This window comes from Pangasianodon hypophthalmus, chromosome 1 (genome assembly GCF_027358585.1).
Source record: "Pangasianodon hypophthalmus isolate fPanHyp1 chromosome 1, fPanHyp1.pri, whole genome shotgun sequence".
NCBI classification, from domain to species: Eukaryota; Metazoa; Chordata; class Actinopteri; order Siluriformes; family Pangasiidae; genus Pangasianodon; species Pangasianodon hypophthalmus.
This window is the reverse complement of record NC_069710.1, coordinates 35,034,230-35,053,266: the sequence shown is the minus strand read 5'-3', so window position 1 is coordinate 35,053,266 and position 19,037 is coordinate 35,034,230. Positions and strand designations below refer to the sequence as shown.

The 19,037-nt window shown below is 45.5% G+C and overlaps 1 protein-coding gene across 1 annotated transcript in view; it reads left to right on the top strand.

Moving 5' to 3' along the window:
* Positions 1-17,295, top strand: part of dnah3 (dynein axonemal heavy chain 3) — a 43,304-nt gene extending 26,009 nt beyond the window's left edge. Inside the window, exons 36-61 of the mRNA XM_053234633.1 lie at positions 39-139; positions 290-395; positions 564-693; positions 1,201-1,437; positions 1,530-1,633; positions 2,169-2,463; positions 2,657-2,836; positions 4,025-4,148; positions 4,585-4,741; positions 4,847-4,990; positions 5,858-6,527; positions 7,005-7,170; positions 7,554-7,770; positions 7,867-8,049; positions 8,431-8,629; positions 8,759-10,566; positions 10,732-11,065; positions 11,274-11,499; positions 11,646-11,890; positions 12,095-12,211; positions 13,571-13,728; positions 13,917-14,084; positions 14,245-14,387; positions 14,611-14,815; positions 15,478-15,615; positions 16,779-17,295. Coding sequence (XP_053090608.1) covers positions 39-139; positions 290-395; positions 564-693; positions 1,201-1,437; positions 1,530-1,633; positions 2,169-2,463; positions 2,657-2,836; positions 4,025-4,148; positions 4,585-4,741; positions 4,847-4,990; positions 5,858-6,527; positions 7,005-7,170; positions 7,554-7,770; positions 7,867-8,049; positions 8,431-8,629; positions 8,759-10,566; positions 10,732-11,065; positions 11,274-11,499; positions 11,646-11,890; positions 12,095-12,211; positions 13,571-13,728; positions 13,917-14,084; positions 14,245-14,387; positions 14,611-14,815; positions 15,478-15,615; positions 16,779-17,132 — 6,909 coding nt within the window. The 3' untranslated portion in view covers positions 17,133-17,295. The remainder of the gene's footprint in view (positions 1-38; positions 140-289; positions 396-563; positions 694-1,200; positions 1,438-1,529; positions 1,634-2,168; positions 2,464-2,656; positions 2,837-4,024; positions 4,149-4,584; positions 4,742-4,846; positions 4,991-5,857; positions 6,528-7,004; positions 7,171-7,553; positions 7,771-7,866; positions 8,050-8,430; positions 8,630-8,758; positions 10,567-10,731; positions 11,066-11,273; positions 11,500-11,645; positions 11,891-12,094; positions 12,212-13,570; positions 13,729-13,916; positions 14,085-14,244; positions 14,388-14,610; positions 14,816-15,477; positions 15,616-16,778) is intronic.
* The last annotated feature ends 1,742 nt before the right edge of the window (positions 17,296-19,037 follow it).

Here is a 19,037-nt window from a genome sequence, read left to right as displayed (position 1 = left end):
ACACACACTCACACACACTCTGTCTCGCTGTGTTGTAGTTGTGTCTGATGAGCGGTGAGATTATCCAGATGAGCCCTAAGATGAGTCTGATCTTTGAGCCAGCCGACCTGGAGCAGGCCTCACCGGCTACTGTCAGCAGGTAACACACACACACACACACATACATTCACACACACACATTCACACACACATACACATTCCATATCACCCCTTAATATCAGCTACAGCCAAGGAAGCCCTGTGTAGGAGTAGTGTGTGTGTGTGTGTGTGTGTGTGTGTGTGTGTGTAGGTGCGGTATGATCTACATGGAGCCCCATCAGCTAGGCTGGACTCCACTCAGAGACTCTTACATGGACACACTCCCAGACAGCCTGTCACCAGAACACCACGAACTGGTGACGAACACACACACACACACACACACACATACGCAGATACACTCTCTACTAAATAGTGATGTCATCGTTAAATACACTTGGCATACCTATACTCATGCATGTTCCATTCTGCTGCATCGAATTGGCTATGTGTGTGTGTGTGTGTGTGTGTGTGTGTGTGTGTAGATTGTGGATCTCTTTGATTGGCTGGTGCAGCCGTGTTTGGACTTCATTGCCCATAATTGCCGTTTCCTGGTGCAAACATCACCCATCCACCTCGCCTACAGCCTCATGCGCCTGTATTCCTGTCTGCTCGGTACACACACACACACATAAATTACAGAAACACACACACAAATCACTCACAACATACAGTGCTGTATAATTACAGTATTTATTTTACAGCAGAATAGAATTAGGCAGTAAGAGCAGTGCTTTGGTTTAATGTTTAGTAAAAGACCAGAAAACACGATGCATTAACTTTAAATTAACTTTATAAGCTTTATGTTTAATTTTATATCGTGCAAGCTAGTTGTGGTTAAGGCTTTGAAGTACAGAGCAGAAGGTCATGTGCTCAAATCCTAAATGAGCACACGTACTGGATTATGTTTTATTTTATACTGGAATTATATTTACCAATATTTTCCTTGCAAAATTGACCGTATGTTATTGGAAACATACAATAATATACTGTAAAAATAACAGGAATTATCTGTAAAGACATTACAGAACCTTACTGTAAATATACTGTTTTACAGCGTATACACTTTAATGCTTTAACGAGACACGCAACAAATGACTCTGTGTGCGCGTGTGTGTATAGATGAGATTGCGGCGACGGGGCAGGACGGGGCGGAGCCTATGTCGAGTCAGCAGATGACCATGTGGCTGCAGGGCCTGTTCCTATTCGCTGTGGTGTGGACGGTGGGCGGGACTATAAACGGTGACAGCAGGAAGAAGTTTGACGTCTTTTACAGGAATCTGCTCACAGGAACGATGGACGAGTACCCGAGACCCAAAAGTGTCAAACTCACCAAGAACAACGTCTTCCCAGAGAGAGGTATATACACACACACACACACACACACACACACACACACTTCATGCTGCTGTACAGTTGTGTGTGATGCGGTTTGTGTTTATCTCCTGCAGGTTCGGTGTATGATTATTATTTCCATAAGCAGGGATCAGGACAGTGGAACACATGGACCGACTCCATCAGCAAAGAGGAGAGCACCATACCACCTGGAGCAAATGTACACACACACACACACACACACACTCACACACAGATCCCTGCTGGAAGTAAAGTGAGATCAGAGACACTGTCATACTCACAGGTGGCTGATGGAGATCTCTTTATCAGCAGAGCAGCAGTTTTAAACCTTTTTTGCCAAATGTCCTCATTTTAACAACCCTAAAGTTTTACAGTTTTACAGTTTAACAGCGTTTCTGTGAATCAGTGTGTGTGTAAAAGCTCCACGTCTAATCAAAGGACTGGACTTGTTCATGTCACACTGCAGCATATCAAAGTCAGAAGTCACAAGCATGCGTCTTATCTCCACTTTTACATCCAGCAAGCACAGTGGTCACATAATTATCGCATAAAACTTGTATTTTGTAGTGTTTTCTAGCTAGAAAGCGCGACTGCGCCACACAGAAATCCGTTCATTTTAATTTTAAGTATCCGCTGTGTGCGCTGCCCGTGTCCCGTGTTTGATTAACGTGATGGACGCAGAGGATTTGGATTTCCTTTCTTATCATATCCTGAACGACGATCGTGTGTCTCAGGTGTCTGATCTGATCATTCCCACCATGGAGACGGCGCGCCAGTTCTTCTTCTTGAGGACGTACCTGTCGCACCAGGTGCCCCTGCTCTTCGTGGGGCCTACAGGAACTGGGAAATCCATCATCAACTCTAACTTCCTGATGTCTCTGCCTAAAGAGCAATACACACCCAACTGCCTCAGCTTCTCCGCCCGCACCTCCGCCAACCAGGTGCAGGACATCATCATGGCCAAGCTGGACCGGCGCCGGAAAGGTGTGTTCGGACCGCCCCCGGGGAAAAAGTGTATCGTCTACGTGGGTGAGAAGCACAGCTTTTAATCCTTATTTAATCTGTTATTTAATCATTGTTTTAGCTGTTATTTACACCATCAGAAGCTGTTTCCATGGTTACACTTTGCTAGATAACTTAAAGCTCACTGATGAGCAGTGTATGTAACTCATTAGCAAACAGTACGAGTGGCACAGTATGAGATTTGACCTTTGACCTGTAGATGACCTGAACATGCCTGCGAAGGAGGTTTACGGAGCTCAGCCCCCCATCGAGCTGCTGCGGCAGTGGATTGACCATCAGCACTGGTACGACAAGAAGGACACGTCCAGGCTGGACATCGTAGACGTGCTGTTCATCTCCGCCATGGGGCCCCCTGGTGGAGGGAGGAATGACATCACAGGTCAAGCGACATTTTCTCAATCCTATGCAGATTATGACGCAAACAGCTAAAAGGTTCCTCAGACCTACTGTATCCTATGGAGCGTGTGGTGTCGACGTTTCTTCATAAACCTGCAGTTAGTTCCCATTTAATGTTTGACGCACGACCGGGAGAAAAACTTATAACCGTGGCTTTATCTTCTCCGGTTATATACGACTCCTCATTAAACGTGTACAGAGACATTACGAAGAAAATTAAAGCTTGGAAGGAAGTAGCAGAGATTAGTGATGTCTGATGTGTGTGTACGTAGCTAGTACTGTTAGCTCGATTTGTTAGCTTGATCCAATTTTCATATGGATTAGAACTTCATTTAATTTTTGTTTAGCCAGTTAGCTTTAGAAGCTGTGTTTAGCTACTACCGTTTCTCATCAGAACTAAAAAAAAACCTCTGGACAGGCCACGCCCACAATCGACAACGGAGGCAGTTGCTACACGCCCACAAGAGACAAACAAGTGACTCATGTGACTTATGACTTACTATTGTTATCTCAAACATAATTCTCCCTCTCTCTATCTATCTCTCTCTCTCTGTCTCTCTCTCTGTCTCTCTCTCTCTGTCTCTCTCTCTCTGTCTCTCTCTCTCTGTCTCTCTCTCTGTCTCTCCCTCTCTCTCTGTCTCTCCCTCTCTCTCTCTGTCTCTCTCTCTCTGTCTCTCCCTCTCTCTATCTATCTCTCTCTGTCTCTCTCTCTGTCTCTCTCTCTCTGTCTCTCTCTCTCTGTCTCTCCCTCTCTCTCTCTATCTATCTCTCTCTGTCTCTCTCTCACTGTCTCTCTCTCTGTCTCTCCCTCTCTCTCTGTCTCTCCCTCTCTCTCTCTGTCTCTCTCTCTCTGTCTCTCCCTCTCTCTATCTATCTCTCTCTGTCTCTCTCTCTATCTATCTCTCTCTGTCTATCTCTCTCTGTCTCTCTCTCTCTGTCTCTCCCTCTCTCTCTCTCTCTCTCTCTCTGTCTCTCTATCTATCTCTCTCTCTCTCTCTCTGTCTCTCTATCTATCTCTCTCTGTCTCTCTCTCTATCTATCTCTCTCTGTCTCTCCCTCTCTCTCTCTGTCTCTCTCTCTGTCTCTCCCTCTCTCTCTCTGTCTCTCTCTCTCTGTCTCTCTCTCTCTCTCTCTCTCTGTCTCTCTCTCGCTGTCTCTCTCTCTCTCTCAGGTCGTTTTACACGTCACCTGAACATTGTCTCCATCGACTCGTTTGATGATGAGACTCTCAGTAAGATCTTCACCTCCATCACTGACTGGCACTTCAGCACAGGATTCGACGCCACCTTCTACAGGTGTGTGTGTGTGTGTGTGTGTGTGTGTGAGACCACTTTATTCATCATACTCATTAATCTTCTCACAGTTAACTCACTATCAGCTCTTTATCATTTCGCTTTTCCCATAAGGAGCTCTGAGTCGTGTTATTGGATTTTTGTGATTTTTGAACTTGGACTGGTTCGGACTCAAAACTATTTTTTGTCGTATAAACTGAGCTTTAGCAATAAATGGGAAGCTAAACATAGATAACATCTACTGTAACATCTACATCTACATCTATAGTTCCTGATTTGGTTAGAAAAATACAGAGAATGCAGCAGGAACTAAAACTGATTACTCCAGTGGAAATGGAAGTGTCTCCGAGTTCAAATCCCAAAAAAAGATCCTGCTGTAGAAATGTGCTTACTGCTCCTGTGTGTGTGTGTGTGTGTGTGTGTGTGTGTGTGTGTGTAGGCTGGGGAAGATCCTGGTTCAGGCCACGATGGCGGTGTATAAGGACGCGATGGAGAGTTTCCTGCCCACTCCGTCCAAATCTCACTACATATTCAACCTCAGAGACTTTGCCAGGGTTGTCAAAGGAGTGCTGCTGTGCCCACACACACACATGCAGGTAACACACACACACACACACACACACACACACCTACACACACACATACACACACAGGTTGCCTCAGGTAGCAGTACTTAGCGTGTATATTGATGTTCATGTCAGGATGGTGATAAACTGATCAGGTTGTGGATCCATGAGGTTTACCGCGTCTTCTACGATCGTCTGATCGACAGCGAGGACAGAAAGACGTTCTTCAACATCGTCCGAGAGAGAACGTCTGCCTTCTTCAAACAGACCCTGGATAAGGTACACATCATCTTCATCATCATCTTCATCATCATCATCATCATCATCATCATCAGCCCACTGTGGGCGTGTCCCAAACCACACACCTGATTCACTGTACACTCCACATCATCTTCATCTTCATCATCATCATCATCAGTCCACTGTGGGCGTGTCCCATACCACACACCTGATTCACTGTACACTCCACATCATCATCTTCATCATCATCATCATCAGTCCACTGTGGGCGTGTCCCAAACCACACACCTGATTCACTGTACACTCCTCATCATCATCTTCATCATCATCATCATCAGTCCACTGTGGGCGTGTCCCAAACCAACCATATTACCTATTTACTATGTAGTTCACACAAACACATCTCTCTCTCTCCCTTTCTCTCTCTCTCTCTCTCTCTCCCTTTCTCTCTCTCTCTCTCTCTCTCTCTGTCTCTGTCTCTCTTTCTGTCTCTCTCTCTCTTTCTGTCTCTCTCTGTCTCTCTCTGTCTCTGTCTCTCTCTGTCTCTCTCTCTCTCTCTCTCTGTCTCTGTCTCTCTCTGTCTCTGTCTCTCTCTCTGTCTCTCTCTCTCTTTCTGTCTCTCTCTGTCTCTCTCTGTCTCTGTCTCTCTCTGTCTCTCTCTCTCTCTCTCTCTGTCTCTGTCTCTCTCTGTCTCTGTCTCTCTCTCTCTCTCTCTCTCTCTCTCTGTGTCTCTGTCTCTCTCTCTCTGTCTCTCTCTCTCTCTCTCTCTCTCTCTCTCTCTGTGTCTCTGTCTCTCTCTCTCTGTGTCTCTGTCTCTCTCTCTCTCTCTCTCTCTCTCTCTCTCTCTGTCTCTCTCTCTCTCTCTGTGTGTCTCTCTCTCTCTCTCTCTCTCTCTCTCTCTCTCAGCTCCTGTGCCATCTCTCTCCGAGTGGTAAAGTGTCAGATGAGAGCATTAGGTCCCTCTTTTTCGGTGACTATGCCACACCGGAATCGGACGCGAACAGGATCTATGATGAGATCCGAGACCTTCGCTCCCTCACCAGCGTCATGGAGCATCACCTGCAGGAGTTTAACAGCATGAGCACGGCCCCTATGAGCCTCGTCATGTTCCAGTTCGCCATCGAGCACATCTCCCGCATCTGCCGCGTGCTGAAGCAGGACAACGGCCACTTGCTCCTCGTGGGCATCGGAGGATCCGGCCGCAGCAGTGCCGCCAAACTCGCCACCTTCATCAACCAATACGAGCTCTTCCAAATCGAGCTGACCAAGAACTACGGCAGGGTCGAGTGGAGGGACGACCTGAAGCGCGTGATGACCAAGGCTGGGGTGGAGGGGAAAAAGACCACCTTCCTCTTGGGGGACGGACAGATGAAGGATGAGATGTTTGTGGAGGACGTGAACACGCTTCTAAACACCGGAGACGTGCCCAACATGTTCGCACAGGATGAGCGCGCTGAAATCGTGGAGAAGATGCAGAGCGTCGCCAAGATCGAGGGGAAAAAAATCGACGCCACGCCTCTCTCTATGTACAACTTCTTCATCGACAGGGTCAAAGAGAACCTGCATATCGTCCTGGGTACTACACACACACACACACACACGCACACACACGGTGCATATTATCTTTACCTGCATTTACCACATGCCTAGCTATCATAAGTCATCTAAGAACATCAGAAGAACATGCATTCACTTCAAGGTGTGCTGTTATAGGAAAATAATCAACGGTGATGACGTGGCTTGATGACTCTGCTACTGTTACCACCATTATTTTTATACGAAAACATGTTCCAAAGTGTTTTATTCCTCTTATACCACAGCAATTTACTAATGTTTTTTAATTAATTAAAGAATGATGCATCAATTTTTTTATCCATTTACGGTTACATTTAATGTTGAGGAAAATCCATGAGACGAGTTAGTTCCTATAGCAGCCTCTCTTTTTTCTCTCTCTTGAAGTTAATAAGCCAAAAAAAACACTCACATATTCCTTTCTGTTTTCATGCATGTACCTCACACACACTGTGACACTGGTTATGGACGCGTGGCACAGCGATGAGCCCGATCGGCGACGCGTTTCGGAACCGTCTGCGCATGTTCCCGTCTCTGATTAACTGCTGCACGATCGACTGGTTCCAGGCGTGGCCTACAGACGCACTGGAGATGGTCGCTCACAAGTTCCTGGAAGACGTGGAGCTGGAGAATCACATCAGGACAGAGTGAGTGTGTGACCTTTGACCTGCAGCAGGGTTACAACTGGTGCTGTAATTTATACGTCACCGTCTGTGGTTCTGCTTCGGACTGACTCCGGACTGATGTTGCCCATAGTGACAAATCAGCAACTGTGAGAATTTTACTAGCGATGTAACTGAATACAAACACGTTATTCAGAATGAACAGATAATGTGTTTTAAACAGATACACACGTTTATTTGTTAGTTTGTTGAATTTGTCCAGGTCTCCAGAACCAACCTTAAGTGCCAGATTTCCCATGAACTTGATCTTGCATGTGCATGAGAGTATTTTATTCTTTTGTCTGTCTCTCTCTCTCTCTCTCTCTCTCTCTCTCTCTCTACCACATTCTCCACTGTCCCTCTCTCAGGGTGGTGGAGATGTGTAAGACGTTTCAGGAGAGCGTGCAGAAGCTCTCAGAGCAGTATTACTCACAGCTGCGCAGGCATAATTACGTCACTCCTACCTCCTACCTAGAGCTGATCCTCACCTTTAAGACACTTCTGAAGGCCAAGCGCAGTGAGGTGGACACTTTCAGGAACCGCTACCTGATTGGTCTGGACAAACTCGACTTCGCCGCCTCACAGGTCACAAACATTGACATATTGAATACGCACAGAATGTTAGATAGATAGTAATCTATTACGCTCGTGTGTGTGTGTGTGTGTGTGTGTGTGAAACAGGTGGCAGTGATGCAGCAGGAGCTGACTGCTCTTCAGCCCGAGCTGATCCGAACCTCGGCTGAGACAGATGAGATGATGGTGAAGATCGAGAAGGAGACGGTTGAGGTGGATGCGAAGAAAGAGCTCGTCGCCGCTGATGAGAAAATAGCCAATGAGGCTGCGGCAGCTGCAAAAGCCATTAAGGTTTAGGAATATTTCACTTATTATCTTTTATTCTAACTCACATTCCTCAGATTTGTAAAAATAAAATCAGTTACATTTCCAAGTTTAATCCAACAGAAGCTCTTTCTGCTCACAGACAGAGCTGATTAAAAATAAACGGGTATTGAATGGTGTGATGCCTTTGCCATAAAATAATGCTTTTAGAAATATGTAGATAATAGAAATGATGTGTAGAAGTAATTTTAAGTATTAGTATCTTTAGAAAGAATAAAAAAAACAATTCGTCAGGATGAGTTTGAGGAGCTGTAAAGAAGATGCATGGTGGACTAGTAACTATTAACAAATGATTCCTGTATTTATTAATTGATTGTGGATTTGATAAATTACCCAATCACTTGTCAGGACGAGTGTGAGGGAGACCTTGCAGAAGCAATGCCAGCACTGGAAGCAGCTCTTTCGGCTCTGGACACGCTGAAACCAGCTGACATCACAGTGGTGAAGTCCATGCAGAACCCTCCTGGTCCTGTTAAACTCGTCATGGAGTCCATCTGCGTAATGAAGGGTATCAAACCCGAGAGGAAACCCGATCCTGGAGGTTCTGGTGAGAGAAAAAGAGTTATCTAAACTAGTTTCTGGCAAGAATTAGTGAAAAACATCACAGCTTCACAAGAGAAGGAATGGGACAGATGCTAACATCACCTTCTTGTTTTCTTGTCTCCTTTCCACATAGGTAAGATGATCGAGGATTTTTGGGGTCCATCCAAGAAGCTGCTGGGGGACATGAAGTTCCTGGAAAACCTCAAAGCCTTTGACAAAGACAACATCCCCGCCGCCAACATCAAGAAGATCCGTGAGAAGTTTATTGACAATCCTGATTTTCAACCTGTGCTGATCAAAAACGTCTCGTCTGCCTGTGAGGGTTTGTGCAAGTGGGTCCGGGCCATGGAGGTGTATGAACGTGTGGCCAAAGTGGTGGCCCCAAAGAAAGAGAGGCTCTGCAAGGCAGAGGAAGAGCTGGCAGTTCAAATGAAGACTCTCGAAGTGAAACGTGGCGAGCTGAAAGCTGTGGAGGACCGTCTGTGCGCTCTGAATGACACGTTTGCTGCGATGATGCAGAAGAAGAAGGACCTGGAAGACAACATCGAGCTGTGCTCACAGAAACTGATCCGGGCTGAGAAGCTGATCGGTGGACTGGGAGGAGAAAAGGACAGGTGGACAGAAGCAGCACGGCTCCTGGGAATCAAATACACCAACCTGACCGGGGATGTGCTTCTTTCTTCAGCCACAGTGTCGTACCTGGGGGCTTTCACAGTGGATTACCGGGTGGAATGCCAGGAGGAATGGCATAAGATTTGCATGAAAAGGAAAGTACCATGTTCTGAAGACTTCACACTTAGCAACACGCTTGGCAATCAAGTCCTGATCCGGGCATGGAGGATTGCTGGGTTACCCGTAGACTCTTTCTCCACAGACAATGGCATCATTGTGTCAAATTCTCGCCGCTGGCCACTCATGATAGACCCTCAGGGACAGGCCAACAAGTGGATCAAGAACATGGAGAAGACCAACAAGTTGGCCATCATCAAGCTCTCTGATAGCAACTATGTGCGAACCTTAGAAAATGCCATCCAGTTTGGAACCCCGGTTCTCCTGGAGAACGTGGGTGAGGAGCTGGATGCTGTTCTAGAGCCAGTTCTCCTGAAGCAGACATTCAAGCAGCAAGGTGTGGAATACCTGAAGCTGGGTGAGAACATCATCGAATATTCCCACGACTTCCGGTTCTATATGACCACTGGGTTGAGGAACCCACACTACCTGCCTGAAGTGGCCGTGAAGGTGTGTTTGCTGAATTTTATGATCACACCGCTAGGGCTGCAAGACCAGCTTCTCGGCATTGTCGCTGCTAAAGAGAAACCAGAACTGGAGGAAAAGAAAAACCAACTCATCCTAGAGAGTGCAGCCAACAGCAAGCAGCTTAAAGAGATCGAGGACAAGATACTGGAGGTTCTCTCCTCATCCCAAGGGAACATCCTGGAAGACGAGACGGCCATCAAGGTGCTATCGTCCTCCAAGGTTCTGTCTGAGGAGATCTCAGAGAAGCAGAAGATAGCGAGTGAAACGGAGCAGGAGATCGACAGGACTAGGATGGGATATCGCCCCGTGGCTGAGCACTCATCCATCCTGTTCTTCTGCATCTCTGAGCTGGCCAACATTGAGCCAATGTACCAATACTCGCTCACATGGTTTATCGGCCTCTATCTTCTCTCCATCGCTCAAAGTGCACCAAGCGAAGACTTAACTACTCGCATTGCTAACATCCTGGAGCACTTCACTGTCAGCATCTACAACAATGTGTGTCGCTCGCTCTTTGAGAAGGACAAGCTGCTCTTCTCACTGCTTCTCACTGTCGGAATCATGCAGGGCAAAGGTCAAATCAACGACCTCATCTGGCGCTTCCTGCTCACCGGCGGCGTTGCGCTTGACAACCCGCACCCAAACCCCGCCCCCGAGTGGCTGTCAGACAAAGCGTGGTCAGAGGTGCAGTCTCTAGTTCCAGCATTCTTTACCAAACTTAACCTAAAGTTGTCTAAGTGCCATTTTTTTATTATGTGTATGTAATGAATTATTTTGTACTCTGTTTTTATAATTAAGTGTAATCTCGATTTTTGATTATCGACTATGTTTCCTTCTGTGTCCCATCAGGTGGTCCGAGCCTCAAAGCTCCCAAGCCTTGAAGGTCTCTTTGAAGACGTGCGTGACAACGTGGCTGAGTGGAAGCAGGTGTACGACTCCAGCCGGCCGCACGAGGAGCGCTTCCCAGGCAAATGGCACACCCTGGTGGGCATGGAGCGTATGGTGGTGCTGCGCTGCTTCCGCCCCGACAAACTCGTCCCTGCTGTGCAGCAGTTCATCGTGGAGAACATGGGACGAACCTACATCGAACCGCCGACTTTTGACCTGGCAAAAAGCTACAGTGACTCCAACTGCTGCACGCCGCTAATCTTTATACTCTCACCAGGGTCCGATCCCACCGCAGGTGTGTGTGTATGATATTATGTACAGTATATTGGAGATATTCTTTTACCCTCATGCTTATTGTACCACTCTGAGAGGTGGCTACTATTACATTTTTGAGCAGCCTGTATTGCATACACGCCGTTTCTCCTCGACTTGGCCTGTATTTAATATATAAACTCAAGAAACCATGTGCAGTTGATTCCCATCTCTGCCTCTCTTGCCCTCAGTGTTGTTGAAGTTTGCAGAAGACTTGAATATGGGGGGCAGTAAGACCCAGGCTGTGTCCCTCGGTCAGGGACAGGGTCCTGTCGCTGCTAGCATCATCAACTCTGCTCTTAGCAACGGAACATGGGTTGTCCTACAAAACTGTCACCTAGCAACCAGCTGGATGCCAACGCTGGAGAAGATCTGTGAGGAGGTTATCACGCCCGAGAACACAAACCCTAATTTCAGGTGAGAAACGTGTCTCTCTTTCTGTCTCCACCTTTCCTCTCTCCATTTCTGTCTGTCTCTCCTTCTCACTCTCAGTGCTTCTCTCCATATCTCTCCACCGTGTTCCTCCACGTGTTCCTCTGTCTCTCTCTGTCTCCATATCTCAGGCTGTGGTTGACCAGTTACCCGTGTGAGAAGTTTCCGGTCAGTATCCTGCAGAATGGAGTGAAGATGACTAACGAGCCTCCTAAAGGTCTGAGAGCCAATCTGCTGCGCTCCTACCTCACTGACCCACTGTGTGACCCCGCCTTCTTCGATAGCTCCACCCAACCCCACGCCTGGAGGAAGCTGCTCTTTGGCCTCTGCTTCTTCCACGCTCTAGTCCAGGAGAGGAGAACCTACGGCCCGCTAGGTCACCTGTCCCTCTCTGTCTCACCTGTCTATCTGTCAGTCTCAGAACCTTTCCCCCTCTCCGTTCTCTTTATAAAGTATCCAAATAAGGTCATTTTGACTTGTCAGTCCTGTATATTCTTTATTTAAAAGTTAATTAATCAGTTATTACTTTTTATTGACGTTTGTGTTTCGTTTGTAAACAGACGTTTGTGTCATTGTGCAGGCTGGAATATCCCATATGAGTTTAATGAGTCGGATCTGAGGATCAGCATGCGTCAGATTCAGATGTTCCTGGATGAGTATGAGGAGATTCCTCTCGAGGCACTGACTTACCTGACCGGTGTGTGTGTGTGTGTGTGTGTGTGTGTGTGTGTGTGTGTGTTTATCCGTAGTAGTCTCTCTCTGTCTTAAAAACCAAGCATAGATTTGCTTGACATTTTAATACACAGTTGCTGTTATATCAGAGTTTTTGTTTAAAATTTAAGGCATAAACCAGGAAGGGTAAGGAGCACTCTTCAGGAGCTTGAACACATTTAGCTGTTTTCTTTACAAGGTAGAAATTTGAGCTCTAATCAGATCAGACATTTCCAGTATTAAATACGTGATCGCTGTTTCTTAAACCTTACATGAAAAACAAGACAGCAGAACCAGTGGAGCTCTCATGGAACCACATCTTCTGTGTTGGCTGAAATGAACGATTATTGTGCAGACTGAAAGCTGAGCTGAAGGGATTGTCAGTGAGGAGGCTACAGGAGAATGTGGTGGTGTTTATGCAGATGATATGACAGGTTTTATTAGACACTAAGAGGATGTTCAAGTTCTCAGTTTATTGATGCAGGTGCATCTTCAGCCTGGGCCAACTGGGGCAACCAGCAGTGGGGAAAAGTAAAACTGACGTGTCTAGACGTCTTCTCAGAAACAGATATTAGTCTTGCCCTTCTGCTTCAGGCAGGCTCTGGGACAGAGCTATGGAGGAGGCCTGAAGTCCCACCACTCTTTACCCTGTTCTGCAGCTGTGGAAGATGGAGGATGGAGCTCTTTTGTCTTTTAAAACTCACAACATACATCCATGCCGGTATGAAGGTGTTGTTTGGAACCTGCATCAAAGTGATGTACAGAGGCTCTGTGGCATGAGTTAAGGAGTCACTGTGGTCAGGGTCGCTGGTGTCGGACTCTTCCCCACGAGGCTTGCTCCAGGTCCACCAACGGACCTGCGGCACAAACCGACCCACCTACAGGGAGAGAATGTCTGTCCTACGGCACAGAGAAAGCATTTCATCACCTTTAATTATAAGCATTTGATTAGATAGCTTGCTGTCTGGCTCACAAGTAAAAACAAAAATCAAGGAAGGGGGTACTGGAAAAAAAAATGCTAGATACACTAGTTAAAATCAGACTCAAAATCAAATTTCCTTTTTTTTTAAATATGACACACAGACTCCAAGAGTTCTGTCAGGTTCTCTTGATGAAGAGAAAGCAATTTAACATTTCTATAAAGAGCACCAAATCTCTTTTTGTCAGCTAGAGCAATGTTTTTGTCAAGAATTGAGATATTTGATTGAGAGATTTGATCTGCTAATAAAGGCACTTTTAAAGTCAATCTTATAGTCTATCTTTCTCTTTCTCTCTCACCCTGTCCTTCTTTCTCTTTTTTCCTCTCTCTCTCTCTCTCTCTCTCTCTCTCGCTCTCTCTCTGCAGGTGAGTGTAATTATGGTGGTAGGGTGACTGATGATAAGGATCGCAGGCTTCTGCTCTCGCTGCTCTCCACCTTCTACTGCTCTGAGCTCATACAGCAGGACAGATACAGAGTGTGTGAGGGAGACATGTACTATGTACCACCGCATGGACCCTACCAGGTACACACACACACACACACACACAGACACACACACACACGGAAGTTCTAAACTTCTAGAGTCGAAGTGTAAATTACTAACGTTTCACCAAAACCAGTGTGACATATGGAGCGTAAATGTTGATCTGCATTATGTTGGAAAAAATAAATTAATTTCACTTTACCCTTTACACTTTTTCCGTTGGTCAGAGTTACGTCGACTACATCCGCAGCCTGCCAATCACAGCCGAGCCTGGGGTATTCGGTCTCCACAGCAACGCTGACATCACCAAGGACAACCAGGAGACCAATCAGCTTTTAAACGGGGTGTTACTCACTCTGCCCAGGCAAACAGGGGGCGGAGCCAAATCTCCTCAGGTGGGTGTGGTCAGTTCTACACTACTCGCTGCTCACTGGCTGATAACATCAGACTTTATTGTCCACGTACGATCTGGAATAAGGATATTAATAGTTTACATATGTATGTATATTTACTTGTATATATTGTTTGTGTGTGTGTGTGTGTGTGTGAGAACAGGAAGTGGTAGATGAGTTGGCTGAGGATATCATGTCAAAGTTACCACCAGATTTCAACACTGAGAAGGTGATGGCTAAGTATCCAGTGATGTACGAGGAGTCCATGAACACGGTACTGCGGCAGGAGATCATACGCTTTAACAGGTGCACACACACACACACACACACACACACACACACACACACACGTTTAGTTTGCTATCTTTGTGCTATCTTTCATACTTATTATAGTGAATGAGCACTCAGATAGCTATGATTGTACAGGTGGGACAATTTCCTTCTGAGGGATCTGAAATTTCATAACAGTGAAATACTGATACTCAGATACACACTCACACACCCTGATACACACCCTGATGCTCGGCAGGTTGACAGAGGTGGTTCGCAGCAGCCTGGTCAACATCCGGAAGGCTCTGAAGGGGCAGGTGGTGATGTCCGCGGAGCTGGAGAACGTTTTTAACAGCATGCTGGTGGGGAAGGTTCCTGCCATGTGGGCCGCTAAATCTTACCCGTCCCTCAAACCTCTCGGCAGCTACGTCTCTGACCTGCTGTCCAGACTGCACTTCCTACAGGTGTGTAAATCCAGCCAGTGACACACGCACGGCAGGTGCAGGTTCGAACATGGTGTTGCACATAAAACCAAGTTTAAAACCAGAAAGTAAATTACGGGTAGTTTATAAAGCGCTGTTGAATTCTGGATTGTGATTGGTCAGAAGGTGTTGATTCATTTTCCATCACAGAAGCTCTGACAGTAGTGCACTTTATCGTTACTTTATCGTACAGCAGACGCTCCACATAAACAGATTTAAAAAAAAAGTGTAGTAGTTGATGTGGTGAGGTTTTCTGTAAGGAGATGTTTACGTAACATGTATGGAAGGAGTCTCCAGTGTCAGCGCTTTGTAACAGTCAGAGGTAAAGCTGGAACTTTAAGTTTTCCCACATCTTCAGGACAGAGGAGTTTACGCTAACATGTAACAAGCTGCGTTTTTTTTTTGTCTTATTAAAGGAGCATTAGGTAAGATTGGTCTTTTTTTTTTTAAGATTAAGTCTCTGATGATTACAAGGATGCGTTTAATATTTGATTTTTAAATTATTTTTTACTCTTTGAGCCCGTCCCATTTCCCTTCCGTGTTCACAAAGCTCCGCCCCCAAAAATAATCCCCCCAGAAATAATCAACGTTCGGGTTGGTAACAGTAACTCTGCTTTGCTTGTGTGTGTGTGTGTGTGTGTTAGGAGTGGATAGATAACGGACCTCCGGCTGTGTTCTGGCTCTCCGGGTTCTACTTCACACAGTCCTTCCTGACCGGAGTGTCTCAGAACTTTGCACGCAAATACACCATCCCCATCGACTACATCGGCTTTGAGTTTGAGGTAGGAGCATGTGTGTGTGTGTGTGTGTGTGTTTGTAGGTGTATTTACACTCTAATTATTATTATTATTATTTTTTTAAATGCGTTGCGTTCCATTTTGTAACTTTTTAAAAATATTCTAACCTACTGGACCACCATGTAGAGCTCACCAAGAGCACGGTGTGATAATAGAGGAGACCTAAGAGGAAACATTTAGTGATTTGGAAGCTACTGGTTTCTTTCGGTTCCTGTGGCCTTGCATTCGTTAGACCATTCATGGACCATTGAATGTGTGACTTTGGTCTGTTTGGTGTCCTGTACGAGACTGATTACTCTTTAGTGATCTTTAAATTTCACAGAGAAGAGAAAGGAGGAAAAAGATCCATAAACACCTGAGTAATCACCTGAGTTCAGCATGTCTGGTCAGATCCGATGGCGAGTCACTCACAGGACTAAAATGTGTGAAGTTCCAGCTAAAATTCATTGCTTACAAAAGGTCCAACATGACTGCGTTACCTTTTAATCTTTATCTATTAATGATCAGTTCATAGCTGCACTGTAAATAAGCCATCAGATTCACATTACGAGACATACAATACAGCTGTTCTGAAATTGACGTGAAGAATAAACGCACACTTCTCTGTTCAGTCGTCTTTAAACATTCTGTTTTTGTCTTCCGTTCACCAATCATGATCAAGAGATGATAAATCAGATCTATAAAGAGCTGTGAAAATCACTTTATCTCTGTAGCTAGTGTCTGGACCAGTCAGCTGCTTTCAGTTTTTTTTTCATACGTTTATCCGCTCTGCTGCAGAGATTTCTCCAGGTACTCAGTTTAAAGCATGTCCTACTCAGATGGCGTGGATTTCCAGTTTCAACCCCCCTGAAAACTGGTTAACACAACACACATACAGCGCTTATTATGATGTTAATAAAAGCTCAAAGTCAAATGAACACACGTATTACTTTGTCTATTCACATTCACATCAGCTATGGTGATAAAAGATGAAAGCTAAATCAGTCCGGATCTGGTTTTATGGTTTTAGGGTGAGTCTTAATTTCCGTTTTATTACTAACATATTTTTTTCAATCATATTCAGGTTTTTAATTTTCTACTTAATGTTATTGATAGCTCTTCTGTCTACACCTTTTCCCTCTCTGTCTCTCTCTCTCTCTTTATCTCAGGTGACGAAGCAGGAGAGTGAGATGGAGGTAAAGCCCGAGGACGGTGCGTACGTTCGCGGTTTATTCCTGGAGGGAGCTCGGTGGGATCGGGAGCGCATGGTCATCGGAGAATCGCTTCCCAAGATCCTCTTCGACACGCTGCCCATCATCTGGCTGAAGCCTGGAGAGAGCAGCAAGTTCCTGCACGAGAACGTGTACGTGTGTCCCGTGTACAAAACCAGTGCGAGGAGAGGCACGCTGTCCACCACCGGACACTCCACCAACTACGTCCTGCCCATCGAGCTGTCCTCAGACCGGCCTCAGAAACACTGGATCAACCGCGGGGTGGCTGCTCTCTGCCAGCTGGACGACTGAGCACACACACACACACACACACACACAGAATACATACATCACCACTACTAACACGTACATTATACACATGCATACATTTACACACACACTTACACATCCACACATATGTACACTACACACTACAGTAACGTATTTACAGTGTTGGGGCTAATAAACACGTATAGAAAGCTTCCTGTGTAAACACTGTCTTATTGCTCTAGTTCCTCTGGGTTGCAGATGTTCTGTGTGTTAACTCCAGTCTCGATGTTAGTATCTCTAACTCCTCAGCACAGTGAATAAGGCAGTAAGGCCATCATTCGTCGAATTCTGGATTCTGATTGGCCAGGAGACGATTTTCTATAACAGCAGCTGCAAATCATTAGCGCACTCACTTCCTTGTTTAGTACTCACACGCCCTTTTTCTCATTCCTGAACATACGAATGTTACTGATACACTGAAAAACACTACGATCTGTTAAATCTCCAGGTCATTGAAAAGGAATGTGCGTAGTGAACAGGTTTAAGTGATGAGAAGTCTGGATTAAAAATGCAGCACTTTTCATCCTTCTACAGCAGCACTTAGGCGCAGATGTTCAGACCACAGGTGAGAATTTTACATCTCGTCCTCTCTGCACTCCTCTGCCACTCGCCACACTAGCACACATCCGGACGTCTCATCCTCTCTTCCTCATGTTCATGTCCCTGGCTCAATCCTAGCGCTTGCTCCTTTATCACACTGCACCAGAACTCTTAGTACTCCAGTATTCATAAGCACTCATGGTGTCACTCCAACCCGTGGGATCCACACCAGGTGTGCGCTTTTGGTTTTTAATATTTGAAGAAATTTACTGACGCGATTACTCACTGAAGTCACACATCACACAGGCCTTTTGTTTTCCACATACACAAGCAGTCATTCATTCATTTTCCTTCCACTGGTGTGTGTCATGCTGGTACCAGGCTGAGAAGGACAGGCCAGACTGTGAGGACTAATCTGTCCAGTCAGACGTCTCTGATACACCTCTATACACACAGTGCTTTCTGTAATGAACAGCTGTGTCTGTACGAGTGTGAAGTGTGGACAGTTATCTGAAAAAAGTACACCCTGTTTCAACCAGCATGCTACAGTTAAATAATAATTCCATCTCTGAACTCACAGCTATAAAATGTCCTTTCACATTTTGTATAAAAACTATGAGAACTGAAACAATGATAGCAAGTGCATTTTATGCGTAAAGCACATTTTAAGCGACGAACGTTGACCAAAGTGCTGTGCGTAGTAAAGAACATATAAAACATAAGTTGAAAGAAAAACAAAACGAGGTTGAGGTTGTATTAACATTGTGTGGTTCTGAGTGACTGTTTTGGTGGCGTTTTGAGAAATACATGTACGCAGTTTCATAATACTGTAGTTCCTTTCATAATACTGAGGTAACTGGGAAATTCTGTAGTAACGCAGTGTAGCAAAGACAACTGACTCAACTGGAGAACACAGCAGGCTCTTGGTGAACACGTGAGCTGTTATTTGGCTCGTGCCACAACACGAAAAAGGCTTGGCTGCTTTCCAGTGGCTAAAGATGTCATGTTTTATTCTCAGCTCACCATCACACACAGAGAGAGAGAGAGAGAGAGAGAGGGACAAAGCAGCTGGTTAATATAATAATAATAATAATAATAATAATAAGTGTTTCCTGCTGTAGACTCCCACTAAACCACGCCCCCACCTTCCACACTCAGCATCTCAGCTGCTAACTATGGCAACGAGAGATATGAAGAAATATGAACTATGGCCCTGAGACACAGACAGAAGGAAAAGCTCCTAATCCTGTAGACATTATTGAGCTCTAGTCACCTTATCACACCACACTCTGCTGCTTTCACACTAAATATTTAAAGTTTTAGACTTCTGTGTGTCACTGCACTGTC